The 13,890-nt window shown below is 43.8% G+C and overlaps 1 protein-coding gene across 1 annotated transcript in view; it reads right to left on the bottom strand.

The window, feature by feature from the left end:
* The window catches only part of LOC113958851 (vasculin-like), a 29,854-nt gene that overhangs the window by 14,558 nt on the left and 1,406 nt on the right, over positions 1-13,890 (bottom strand). Inside the window, exons 2-4 of the mRNA XM_027667434.1 lie at positions 11,204-11,327; positions 10,527-10,750; positions 9,776-9,842 (exon numbers count right to left, since the gene is read on the bottom strand). Of these exons, the coding sequence (XP_027523235.1) occupies positions 9,776-9,842; positions 10,527-10,750; positions 11,204-11,327 (415 nt within the window). The remainder of the gene's footprint in view (positions 1-9,775; positions 9,843-10,526; positions 10,751-11,203; positions 11,328-13,890) is intronic.

Raw genomic sequence — 13,890 nt, 5'->3', positions numbered from 1 at the left:
AGAGAAAATACAACAAAAAGCTCATGGGTCAAAATAAAGACAGGGAGAGATCACTCACTGATTATTGTCACGGGCAAAACAGACTTGACTTGGAGAAATTAACTGAATTTATTACCAATCAAATCAGAGTATGATAATGAGAAATAACCCCAAATTTAAAAACACATTTCCCCCCTTCCTCCCTTCTTCCTGGGCTTAACTTTACTCCTCTCCCCTCCAGTAGCACAGAGGGATAGGGAACAGGTGTTGCAGTCAGTTCATCCCACATTATCTCTGCCACTCCTTCCTCCTCAGGAGGAGGACTCCACACTCTTCCCCTGCTTCAGCATGGGGTCCCTCCCACAGGAGACAGTCCTCCACAAACTTCAACATGGGTCCTTCCCACAGGCTACAGTTCTTGATGAACTGCTCCAACATGGTCCCTTCCATGGGGTGCAGCCCTTCAGGAACAACCTGCTCCAGCGTGGGTCCCCCACACACAGGGTCACAAGTCCTGCCAGCAAAACTGCTCCAGCATGGGCTCCTCTCTCTATTGTCCGCAAGTCCTGCCAGGAGACTGCTCCAGGACAGGCTTCCCACAGGGTCACAGCCTCTTTCAGGCACATCCACCTGCTCCAGAGTGGGGTCCTCTATGGGCTGCAGGGGAATATCTGCTCTACCATTAATCTCTATGGGCTGCAGGGGCACAATCTGCCTCACCATTGCCTTCACCATGGGCTGCAGGAGAATTGCGGCTCTGGCACCTGGAGCACCTCCTCCCACTCCTTCACTGACTTTGGTGTCTACAGAGTTGTTGCTCTCACATATTGTCACTCCTGATAGCACCTCACAGGTGTGCTGTCACCCTGGCAATTCCGCAGAGACACAAATCACTGCAATGTGCTGGGGCCTGGCCCAGGTCTACCAAGGCATGTTCAACACTACTCAGTACCCTCAGGGGGAACATGTTGTCTCTGAATCTGACAATAATACAACAGGCCCTGCAGCTATTCAAACTGCAGTGACAGACACTGCAGCTGAACCAGAGAACCAACCCATGCTGGTATCAGTAGCCCCTATACACAAGAAGAAATGTACATGAAAGTCATCTTGTGAAAGAGCCTTAATAAAGGAGAATAAGGAGGGCGAAGATGGCAAAGCAGCAGAGCTATCACAAGGGCCATCCCAGGAACAGGAAGAAGAGACAGAAGAGGTAAGCACTACTTGATCCCTATCCTTGAGTGAGCTGTGGGAGATATGAAAAGATTTAGGTGAGCACCTGGCTGTTCTGATGCTGGGATAACAGGGCTAGCAGTTTGGAATTAGAGGGTAAGGAAGCCAAGCAGTTGGAATCACTTTCTAAGGAAGCAGGCATTGACAAAGCAATGGGAAAAAAGACACAAGCCCTTAGCCTCTGGAGGCCACTCCTGTCAAGCATGAGGGAAAGGTATCCTACAAGATGATATTCCGTGTCAGCCAGGCAAATTAACTGCAATAGAGAAAGGTATCCAATACCTGAGGGAATTAGCCATGCAAGAGATGATTTATTATGACCCAAACAATGTGCAGTTCCTGACAGATCCAGATGAAGTCTTATGCCTACGACCCACATGGCAGAAATTTTCAGAGTGCACCAATGGTACATGCCAACCCCTTGGAAATATTAATCTGGAAAGACAACGTGCCACCAACAGTGGATGAAGCAATTTGTCAAATCCAGGAATATGAAGACAGTATTTCTTCCTCCCTTATCTCAGCTGTGGAGAAACTATCAGATAAATTGACCCAGGAGTTCCATCAATTCAGAGAGGATATGTGCTACTCCCCACCTGTATGGACCCACATCTCAGTGATTGACAGGAGGCATCCTTTCTCTCAAGAGAATATAGAAAGTACACACCATGGGATACCCTGTGGTTTCACCTGCAAGACCACAGAGAGGAGATGAGGAAATGGGATGGAAAACATACCTAAAGCATAGAGGCATAGGGACATAAATTGCAAGGAAAAACAATCACAAATGGAGTTGCTGCTCTGGTATCCAGTGGGCAGTTCCACAGGCAGAGTGGAAGGGATGATTTTTACTCCGGATCGTATGGGAAGAAATTCTAATCCATTTCTACAAGAAGTAAGTGGAGAAACCTATGACCAGGACTATAGGGGTCCTGCCTCCAGCCAAGTGAAGGAGAGGGACAACCAGGCTTACTGGACTGTGTGGATCTGATGGCCTGGCACAATAGCCCCACAAGAGTATAAGGCTTTAGTAAACACTGGTGCACAATGTACCCTGATGCCATCAAGATATGTGGGGGCAGAATCCATCTCTATTTCTGGGGTGACAGGGGGATCCTACAGCTGGCTGTACTGGAAGCTGAAGTGAGCCTGACTGGAAACAAATGGCAAAAACACCCCATTGCATCTGGCCCAGAGGCCCCGTGTATCCTTGGCATAGAGTACCTCAGGAGAGGGTATTTCAAGGACCCAAAAGGGTGGGCTTTCAGTATAGCTGCCTTAGAGACATGAAATTAAGCAGCTGCCTACCTTGCCCGGTCTCTCAGAGGACCCTTCTGTTGTGGGACTGCTGGAGGTCAAAGAACAACAGGTGCTGATCATGGCAATATTTCACCAACCCAGACTACCTGATTCCCATCCATAAGCTAATTCACTGACTGGAGAGACAAGGAGTGATCAGCAGGACCTGCTCATCCTTTAACAGTCCCATATGGCCCATGAGAAAGTTGAATGGAGACTAACAGTAGACTATTGTGGCCTGAATGAAGTCACGCCGCCTCTGAGCACTGCTGTACCGGACATGCTAGAACTTCAATATGAGCTGGAGTCAAAAGCAGCCCAGTGGTGCCACCACTGACATTGCTAATGTGTTTTTATCAATACCTCTGGCAACAGAGTCCAAGCCACAGTTTCCTTTCACTTGGAGGGGTGTCCAGTATACCTGGAATCGACTGTCCCAGGGGTGGAAATGCAGCCCAACCATCTGCCATGGATTGATCCAGATTGCACTGGAAAAGAATGAAACTCTGGAACACCTGCAATATATTGATGACATCATCATGTCAAGACAGCAGAAGTTTTTAAGAAAGGGAAGAAAATAGTCCAAATCCTTCTGAAAGCTGGTTTTGCCATAAAACAAATTAAGGTCAAGGAACCTGCACAGGAGATCCAGTTTTCAGGAATAAAACGGCAAGATGGATGTCATCAGATCCCAATGAATACGATCAACAAAATAACAGCAATGTCTCCACCAACTCATAAGAAAGAAGCACAAGCTTTCCTAGGTGTTGTGGGTTTTTGGAGAATGCACATTCCAAATTACAGTCTGATTGCCAGCCCTCTCCATCAAGAGACCAGGAAGAAGAATGATTTCCAATGAGGCCCTGAACAATGACAAGCCTTTGAACAAATCAAACAGGAGATAGTTCATGCAGTAGCCCTTGGGCCAGTCAGGACAGGGCAACATGTGAAAAATATGTTCTACACCACAGCTGGGGAGAATGGCCCTTGGCAGGAAGCACCAGAGGAGACTTGAGGTCGACCCCTCAGCTCTTGGAGTCAGGGATACAAAGGATCTGAAGCCCACTATACTCCAACTGAAAAAGAAATACTGGTAACTTATGAAGGGCTTCGAGCTGCTTCAGAGGTGATTGGTACTAAAGCACCACTCCTCCTGGCACCCTGGTTACCTGTGTTGGGCTGTGTTTATCTTTCTCTCTCTCCTATTTATTGCTACTGGTTTTGTTATTACATTATATTTTATTTTGTTTCAATTGTTGGACTGTTCTCATATCAACTCACGAGTTTTACTTTTTATTTTCCTGATTCTCCTCCCCATCCCACTGTTGGGGGGGGGGAAGGTGGGCAAGCAGCTGTGTGCTGCTTGGTTGCTGGCTGGGGTTAAACCACGACACAGAGTCACCATATCCTACATTTTAAAAAGCCATCTTAAAAGTGTAAGTGATTTTAGCTTTGTTTAGCAGGTCGATGTTACAAAACATTTTTGATAACTGTATATTTAGCTCTCATTAAAATTTATGAAAAGATTATTCATGGTACTCACATGCTTCCATCCCATATACACAAGGTAAAATGGAATCTAACAGAAGTATATGTTTTTAATAGTCATTAAAAGGGGACTGTTTTGAATATTAAATTTCCTTTAAGAGGGAATAAGAACAGCCTTAATTTCAGATTTTCAATCAGAAAACAAGGCTTGCAATAGCAGAACTGTAATAAAGTAAGATACCAAGCTGTAAGCTGTAACAAACTGCTGCATGCTAACTTACAGATCCATGTAGCTAATAGAACCATTTCTTCCTTTGCTTGTGAAGAGTGATACCTAGAAAGTCTGGAAACCTTGCTCTCCTTCATAACAAATTGAGCCACATCATGCAGCAGCCACTGCCAGAGGGCTGCAAAGGTTTTAAAACACTTGAGTTGCTATATAATTTTCCATAACTTGGTTAGGAAAAAAATTTAGCTATTGTTACTCTTATTGAAAGATAACTATTTCCTGACTTTTGCATGAAAGCTGCTAAAAGAACAAAAATAGAAAGCAGTACTATTGTTTAGGCTCCTGCAAAAGTTCTTAGCAATTATATATTTATAGAGGGGTTGGCCTACACCTAGTGTTACCTAGGAATGCAAAACATATTGAGGAAGTATGAGAAAAAGAATCAGCAAAATAAAGTACCATTTAAAATGAGCAACAAGTTCCAGACCTCAGTATAAACAACAATTTAAGTTTTAGCTTTTATGTTTAAACTTATTTCCTCAAAAAGAAAGGTTCTTATTTTGACTAAGTTTACTACTTTAAAACCTGTGCAGTCTAAAAGCTGCCACCTTCTTAGAGTGAACATTTCACTACTTAAAGCCCACAGAACTGTAAAGCAGTAGCCACATTTATCAGGTAGAGATGAGAAAACAAACCTAGACTACAGTTCAGTTAAAGGCCCACTCTTGGGACTGCCTTTCTTCCAAGTAATTCAGCAACACAACCAACAGCTTAAGACATAGGATTGGGTTTGTGTGGCCAGGTTTTGGTAGTGGGGGGGAGGGCTACAGGGGTGGCTTCTGTGAGAAGCTGCTATAAACTTCCCCCATGTCTGACAGAGCCAATGCCAGACAGCTGCAGGACAGACCCACCACTGTCTTTCCTTTATAAGAAGGAAAAAAAAATTATTACAGAGGTGCAATTGTGCTCAGAGAAGAGAGGAATGAGAATATGTGAGGAACAACTCTGCAGACACCAAGGTCAGTGGAGAAGGAGGAGCAGGAGGTGCTCCAGGCACCTAGCAGAGATTCCCCTGCAGCCCGTGGTGAAGACCATGGTGAGGCAGCTGTGCCCCTGCAGCACATGGAAGTCAACAGGGATGCAGAGATCCACCTTGTTATAGGTTAGAAATCCAGGAGAATTTTTTCTTCCCCCTGCCCCCACTGTAGGAAAGACAGAGTTTGAATGGAAAGGGAGGCAATTAGTGTTACAAAGGGGCTAGCCAGCCAAGCTGCATTCCTAATGAATGGCCCATCAGAGGCTGGGGGGAGAAGGGAGGAGTTTTGGGAGGGGGTGGCTGTCTCTTCTCAGAGGGGAGAGATCAGACTGCGGAGTTCTCTCTCTGGGACGGAGACAGGGTCTATGTCCAGGCATTTTTGGAGAGGGGCCCGGGAAGCTGGTCTTTCTGGCTTTTCATCCTGGTGAGGCCTGACCTCTGGCCTCGATCGGCTTGTGCGCTGCCTCTTGACTCCAGCCGGGACCTACTGGGTTTTTCATCGGAGAGTTGTGTGATCGCTGGGAGAGAGGGGAGGAGCCTTGGAACACCGTCATCTGAAAGCAACAGTGAGTCCCGTGGGGGTGGACTGCTTTTCCTTCTGACCTTCTTCCATTGGGGGAAGGGTCTCCGTTTTCTTTTCGGCTTCTCCCCCGATCCGAGACCACCCCCCAGACCCCCCTCCTGCGCGGTGACTGCCAGAGCCCAACAGCGCCCCCTGCAGACCACCACAGCGTACTGCAGGCTCTGTACATCCAGCGATCCAACAGCGCCCACTGCAGGTCAACACAGAGAACTGCAGGCTCTGCATCTCCAGTGATCCAACAGCACCCCCTGCCAACCGTGATTAGAACTGCGCTAAAGACAGAGAAGTATTCAGACCTTTTTCTTTTGTTTAAAGGGGACTTTTGGGTACAAAACTGTTGTCTAGTTGGGTTTTTTTGTGTTCTGTTGCTGTTCTTGCCAACATACATATATCTACTGATGCCTTAAGCCCCTAAGGGTTTTTTATTTTTCTAATACTTGTAAGTTTTATAAGTAGTGGAAGTAGACTCTAAAAGCAGCATCTCCCTTGTCTCTTTCCCTGTAGCACCCTTGTTTACACATTCCTTAACCCTCTTACCCCATTCTATGCTCCCTATATCACTCCTACCCCCGAATCCAGTAGAAATGTTTAGTCTTTTGTCAAGGCAAGGCCTAGATTGTTGGCAGAACAGCATATCAGGGCCTGAACAACAAAATGAAGTCAAGAATTAGGTAACCATGTACCCTTTGTGCTCTGAAGAAGATGAAGATAGGACGAAGAGAGGGTCCCAAAATACACCCCAGACCCATTTCTAAGGGGTGGGCCCGGGGCGGTCCAGAGTAAAGGCCACAGGGTGGACACATTTGGGATTGGATGGATGGTATTATAAAATGTAACCTCTCGGGCACAGGGGCGCGCGTCTTGTAACATCTTTTGCCTTGGCATAATAAACCCTTTCTTATCTCACCCCTAATTAACTGCTCCGGAGATTTTTTTGAAGCACCCTAAATCCCACGGCATCATTTTAATAAAGGGTTGTTATTTCTTCTGTTGTTTTTTTTTTCCACACTTCCTCGATTGAAGCCCCCTTAATTTTGAATTTACAATTGCTGAGAGAGAGGAGTTTGGTTTGTCTCATGACTCATCCTCTTTAGCAAACATTCCAGTCTCTTCAAACTGAGACACACCTACAGCCCATGGAGGAGCCCATGCAGGAGTAGGTGGATGCCTGAAAGAAGGCTGTGACCCCATGGGAAGCCAGTGCTGGAGCAGGGTCCTGGCAGGACTTGTGATCCTGTGCGGGACCCATGCTGGAGCAGTTTGTGAAGGACTGTTGCCCGTGGGAGGAACCCCACACTGGAGCAGGGGAAGGACTTCTCTCCCTGAGCAGCAGCAGAAACGTGTGATGAACTGACCATAACCCCCATTCCCCATCTCCCTGCACCGCTGGGGGATGATAAGGGAGAGCTGGGGAAGGAGGGATGGGTGGGGGGAAGGTTTTTTTAAGATTTGCTTTACTTCTCATTATTCTGCTCTGATTTTGTCTGGTAATAAATTCAATTAATATCCCCAAGTTGAGTCTGTTTTGCCCATGACAGTAATCAGTGACTGATCTCTCCCAGTCCTTGTCTCAACTCATGAGCCTTTTGTTATATCTTTTTTCTCTCCCCTGTCTGGCTGAGGAGGGGAGTGATAGAGCAGCTTTGTTGAGCACCTGGCATCAAGCCAGGGTCAACCCACCACAGACATTTGCTTCCAGGAAGAGCCCTTAAATCTCAAATTGTACCTCAAGTACTGTGTTCAGTTTTGGGCCTCTCACTATGAGAAACACATTGAGGTGTTGGTGTGTGCCCAAAGAAGGGCAACAAAGGCACACCAAGCTTTGTGGTGCAGTTGATATGCTGGAGGGAATGGATGCCATCCAGAGGGACCTTGACAGGCTGGAGAGGTGGGACGATGCAAACTTCAGGAAGTTCAACAAAGCAAAGTGCAAGGTCCTACATCTGGGTCATGGCAATCCCAGGCACACCTTCAGGTTGGGCAGAGAAGTGATTGAGAGCAGCCCTGCAGAGAAGGACTTGGGGGCGATGGTTGATGAAAAACTCACCATGAGCCAGTAGTGTGCTCACAGTCCAGAAAGCCAACCATGTCCTTGGATGTATCAAAAGGAACATGGTCAGCAGGTCAAGGGAGGTGATTCTTCCCCTCTACTCTGCTCTCATGAGACCCCACCTGGAGTACTGTGCACATTTCTGGTACCCCCAACATAAGAAGGACATGGAACTGTTGGAGCAAGTCCAGAGGAGGGACACAAAATTGATAAGAGGACTGGAGCACCTCCCCTATGAAGACAGGTTGAGAAAGTTGGGGCTGTTCTGCCTGGAGAAGAGAAGGTTGCGTGGAGACCTCATAGCAACTATCTGAAGGGGTCTCCAGGCAAACAGAGAGGGACTCGTCATCATGAACTGTAGTGATAGAACAAGGAGTAATAGGTTGCCCTGCTTCTGGCCAGGACAGGGTTAATTTTTCCAGTAGCCAGGAGGGGCATGGCCAGGACCTGGATGTTATTCTATACCACCTCACATCATTTTCCGGGGACAGGGGAAGGGGTCCCTTCTGGGTTGCATTGCATAGTGGCACAGTGGGGTACTATCGGGGTGAGTACTCATGTGTGAATCATTTTTTTCTTGTACACTGTTATTAGTATTGTTGCTGTTACTGTTCTTTTCCTTATCACATTGCTCTTTCCAGAAAATTGTTTCTTATCTCAACCTGTGAACTTTACCTTTTGTGCCTCCAATTCTCCTCTCCAGCTCGACACAGGGGGAGGGGGGAGTGAGCGAGCGACGCATGTTTTGGAGTGTCTCAGTGGGAACACTAAATTGGGGAATACCATTCCTAAACCACGACACAGGTATAAAGTGAAAGAGGGGAAATTTAGGTTAGATATTAGGAAGAAGTTCTTTACTGTGAGGGTGGTGAAGCACTGGCGCAGGTTGCCCAGGGAGGTTGTGGATGCTCCAACCCTGGCAGTGTTGAAAGCGAGGTTGGATAAGGCCTTGAGTAACCTGGTCTAGTGGGAGGTGTCCCCGCCCACAGCAGGGGGGTTGGAACTAGATGATCTTTAAGGTCCCTTCCAACCCCTTAACATTCTATGATTCTATAACAAAGCTGGTGAAGGGTCTAGAGAACAAGTCCTGTGAGGAGCAGTTGAAGGAATTGGGGTTTTTTAGTCTGGAAAAAAGGATGCTCATAGGGGACATTCTCACTCTCTACAACTACCTGAAAGGAGGTTGTAGTGAGGTGGGTGTCAGTTTCTTCTCCCAAGTAACAAGTGACAGGATGAGAGGAAAATGCCTCAAGTTACACCAGGGGAGGTTTAGATTGGATATTAGGAACAATTTCTTCACTGAAATGGTTATCAAGCATTAGAACAGGTTGCTTAGGGAAGTGGTAATCGTCCCTGAAGGTATTTAAAAGATGCACAGATGTGGCACTTGGGGACATGGTTTAGTGGTAGACTTGGCAGCGGTTAGGTTAAGAGTTGGACTTGATGATCTTAAAGGTGTTTTCCAACCTAAATGATTCTATGATTATCTGCAAACTAACCTGCTCTTCCCAGTCCTCCTAAGTTTCTCTCCAAGATCTTCCAACATCTCTAATCAGTCAGGGGCATTCTTTTACCAAGTCTTGAGCTAGCAATCACATCACTAGTTTAGGTGACCCACCTTCATTGCATTTCCTCTTGGGAGATAAATTCTTGACATCTTTACAGATGGAAAGAATCCCAGTTGGGGTAACAGATTGATATCCAAATAGAAGTATCACCTCTCTAACAAAAAGATATTTACATTGTAATAATATTGAAGTTTCCTCAATTTCAATTTATATCTGTGTAATATTCTAAAAAAAAAAATTCTATGTTACAAATAAAACAACTTTAGATCTCTGCTACATTCTTACATTTAGAAACATCAAAAATACTCACCCCAAGCACCTGCAGCTAAAGAATTATTCTGGTTTGGTGTGCTCTCGTATTCAGGATTCAAAGATGGCTGAAAGGAAGATTTATCATTATTAAATAAAATTTATTAATAAGTCTTGAATTGAACAATGAAATATAGAAACACAATAATATTGGAAGTATGACCTCTGCTGTCAAAGATTTTTAAACGGAGACAGACTAGACACTTCTCCCTGCAACCCAAATAGATCAACACCCACTTGTTTCCTCTTCTCCAACAAAACATCTCAAACAGCAGTCAATAGCATTATACGAACTGTCCAAAGAAAGCAAAACACAGTGATGTATGGTTCTTCAAAGAGGAAGCTCATCCTTCCCCTGACATCCTACAATTTTAGGTTGAAGCATGGGACCTCAAACAGCCAGTGGCAGAAAGATCATTTTGTTAGTACTTCAGATTTCCAGTAAGGTACTTGTGTAGAATTTAATGCATACACATGCCACAGTAAACTGTGGTAAGATATTATGAAATAAACTTAGAACACAATTATAGTTTCACTTCAACACTTAAGTGACAATAACAAAATCATGATAAAAACTGGATATAGAAAGAGAAACAAGTTAGTGGACAAATGACTAACACCCTCTTACCTATGGGAAGGGTGATCCCTTATATGATAATCTGTAACTGGTGAAATCTCATGAAGTAGCTTGCAATGGACAAAATGGTGCAGAAACAATGAAACCTTGTTTATTATAATTACAATTAACTTACAAAATCCTCAGCCTCAAACTGTTTGGTTACTTCCTTGTCTTCCTTTTTCCCAGTTTCATTATCACATACATTGCTTTCATGCAGTCCTTGGCCTTTTCCACAGTGGAAAGTGCTGGTACAAGTGCGGGAACCTCTGCCATGGTATCCCCCAAGATGGTTTATATTTTCTGTACCATCTCCGCCTTGTGAACGCCAACCATTCTTCTCTTTTCTCCCAAAATGCCCTTAGATTTTAAAATTTTAAATAAATGTAATTACTAATGGTTTTGAAAGAACATTCTACTTCTGCAAAATTGGTAGAGAAATTAAGCAAGCAGCTCTACACTCTGGGATGTGACAGTTTAGTAAACTTAGTTTTCATTTACATAATCAGCAGGGAAGAAGAATCTCACAAAACAGTGCCAAAAAAATAGAATAGTAATCCAACATTAAGAAGTCAAACCCTTTTTCTGGCTATTCATTATTATATTGTTAGCTAGAGAATTAACTTAACCACCTTCTTCTTAAGAGAGAAATACACCTGGAATCACACTACTTTAACCAACCCTTAGTCATCACATCATCTCCCAGAAGATCTATCTTTCCATTACCTCTATTCTACTATAGAATACAGCATTTGGCATAGGACAGCAACAACATAAACATATTTAAAATGTTCCTCGAAAACTAAATTATACCTCCGTTAGGCCATCCAATGTTAGGATCAAACCCATCTGAAGAGTTGTGTCTTCTGCGATTTGCTTCATAATGACTGACTGTCCACAGAAAATTTTCAGAATGTTTCTCAAAGTTCAGTGATGACTGTAAAGGAGCACAAGTGGTAGACCTGAGATATCTGATTAATAACAAAACTGAATTATCAAAACTGTAATATGTACATTACTTGTGGTATATACAATCCATTTTTAGAAGGACTATGAATGGCAGACCATACAGCAGTTCTCAAGTATGCATATGTTCAGTTAGGTCATCATCTCCCATGCTAGCAGAAGCTATATCTTCTGCTCCGGGACACTGAAACAATGCTGAGGACCATGCTTGTGACACAAAGTAAAAATCCCAAGCGTTGGGTTTGGCAGCAGAACAGAGCACAAGTGACACATGGCAGCAGAGGAAAAATAAAAAAAAATGGTAACAAAGGATACAAGATCACAGTTTGGAAGGCAGGAAAGAAGTCTGGGATCTTAGAGTAGTTAGAGACTATACATGTATTGCATAGAAAGCAAAGAGTTGCTTCCACCAGACAGCTGTACCCAAAAAAGACCCAGTTTATTAGCTGTCATTACAATTTAATAAGGTAAATACAACTAGTTATGAAATACAAGTAAAATCTAGAGTCAAAAGTGTACAGATTCACAAATATACTTCAAATTACCAGATTATAAAGTAGGTACGGTAGAAATTTTAGAGAACTAAATCTTTATAAAGTACTTTCTATTGGTATATTAAACTAAAACCTTATGTTGAGAATAGCACTCAGAAATCCAAACAAATCCTGACTAGAACTCATACCTAAGGGGATTAAACCAAAAAAGGATCATGTCTTACAGCAGCTGTCTTCCTTATTACTTCTTTTTGAAGTATAAGAAGTCATATTGCTTAAAATGAAGTAACAGCAAACTTGCAAAAACTACATTTACCAATCTGCAATCTCCCCATACACATTTTACAGCAATTCTTTCTTAAAAGGTTCATCCATATCCCAAGATGGTTTCACTATTCACAAACCTTTCCCATTTCCACCTGCTCAACTGCAATACTGCATTGATGTAAATATATTAGTTTCAGACCCAAACTAAAGCTACTGAGCAATGGATATCCAGCTATCTCAGTTGTCTTTGCCACATAAGTGATAGGGAGATGATATAAAAGGTTATCTTTAAGAGGAAATCATCAGCGATAGACAAGATGGATTTCATTCAAGCTGTAATCAGTCACATTAAGAAAACTCTTTCATGACCCCAGTTTCCTGGCATCAGGTCTTTCTAATGCTAGCCTTTACCTAGGTAAGGGAAAGCCTCAGTTACCCAGGACTGAGGGGGAAACTAAACTTGTAAAGACATAGTTCCTACAAGTGCCTTTCAGGGAAATAAAAACTGACTGAGCAGAGTTCAGTTTCTCCTTCTCAAGTTTAAATGTTGTCGATACCATAGCCTCATCCCAGCTCCATTCTGCATGAAGCATGAGACACTTTGCCTTCCTCACCCCCTTCTTCTTCATCCCTTTTATCTGCTCTTCCCTACAGCAGCTGTCATATTGAGATATGGGAAGCAGAAATAAACATCTATCCTAGGAAATGGAGGGGACAGGGAGCAGAAGGGCACAACATTTGAGACCTCTATTGTAGAAGAATGTTAGAATAAGCTATATTCCATAAACTACAAACTACTACGCACTGGGTCGGACCAAAAAGACTTTTCAAGTGTTTAATAGCCAAATGTGCTTTATATCACACAATGCTGATCACTGAGGAAGGAGGTAATACAAGGAAATAAGCTGCATTTCAAACAATGAAGGACAAAGACTATAATGGAGAAAGCATACAACTAAAGAGTTTTTGCAAGAGATGAAAGTAAGTCTATCTAAACTCCCTGAGGCAAAGATTCATGGAAGAGAACAGGATCCACAACATATACTTGCAAAGAAATTTCCAATAATTGAGGATGTGCTGGTTTAAAGGTAAACCAGCAGGGGAAATGAACCCAACTCAAAAGAGAGATTATAAGTCAGAATAACAATTTAATAAAATAATACAATAAGTATGATTATACAGACAAACAATTGGTTTTAACCCACAAAGCCCAAATGTATAACCTGGCACCCTAGGGCATGAAACGAGTGGTGTTCGTTGGGCCCCCTGAGTCCAAAGTAAAAAGAGAGGGGAAAAACCTGTTGGTGAGAGTGCTGTTGCAGTCTGGTCAAGAGTGGTGGTTGCAGTTCAGTCAAGAGTGGTGGTCTGCAGTCTGGTTGAGAGTGGTGGTCTGCAGTCTGGTTGAGAGTGGTGGTCTGCAGTCTTCCTCTGGATCCCACGAGTGGTTAAAAAAGTCCCAAGACCCCAAGATTATATATCTTCCAGTTCAGGCAGGAATGCCCAGTACCTCCCTCAGGGCGGGGAGTTCCACAATGGGTGTGAGGAGCATCCTCTTATCTCGCAGGCCTCTTAACACCCAGTTTATAGCCTGAGGAGTCAGGCCTGCTCTGGGCAGATGGTGTAAATAGTCTATTGATAACAGTTTCTGGGAAATGGCATGGAAGGCTATAGAATACAGTTTTGGGTTACACCCATACAGTGATGAACTGGTCCCAGCTGTTCTAACTAGGACAGAGAAATGAGGTGACAAATACAACCCACACCCCAGATATA

The sequence above is a fragment of the Corapipo altera genome, unplaced genomic scaffold (assembly GCF_003945725.1).
Source record: "Corapipo altera isolate COAL_440 unplaced genomic scaffold, ASM394572v1 61057, whole genome shotgun sequence".
NCBI classification, from domain to species: Eukaryota; Metazoa; Chordata; class Aves; order Passeriformes; family Pipridae; genus Corapipo; species Corapipo altera.
This window is presented reverse-complemented; position numbering and strand designations above follow the sequence as displayed.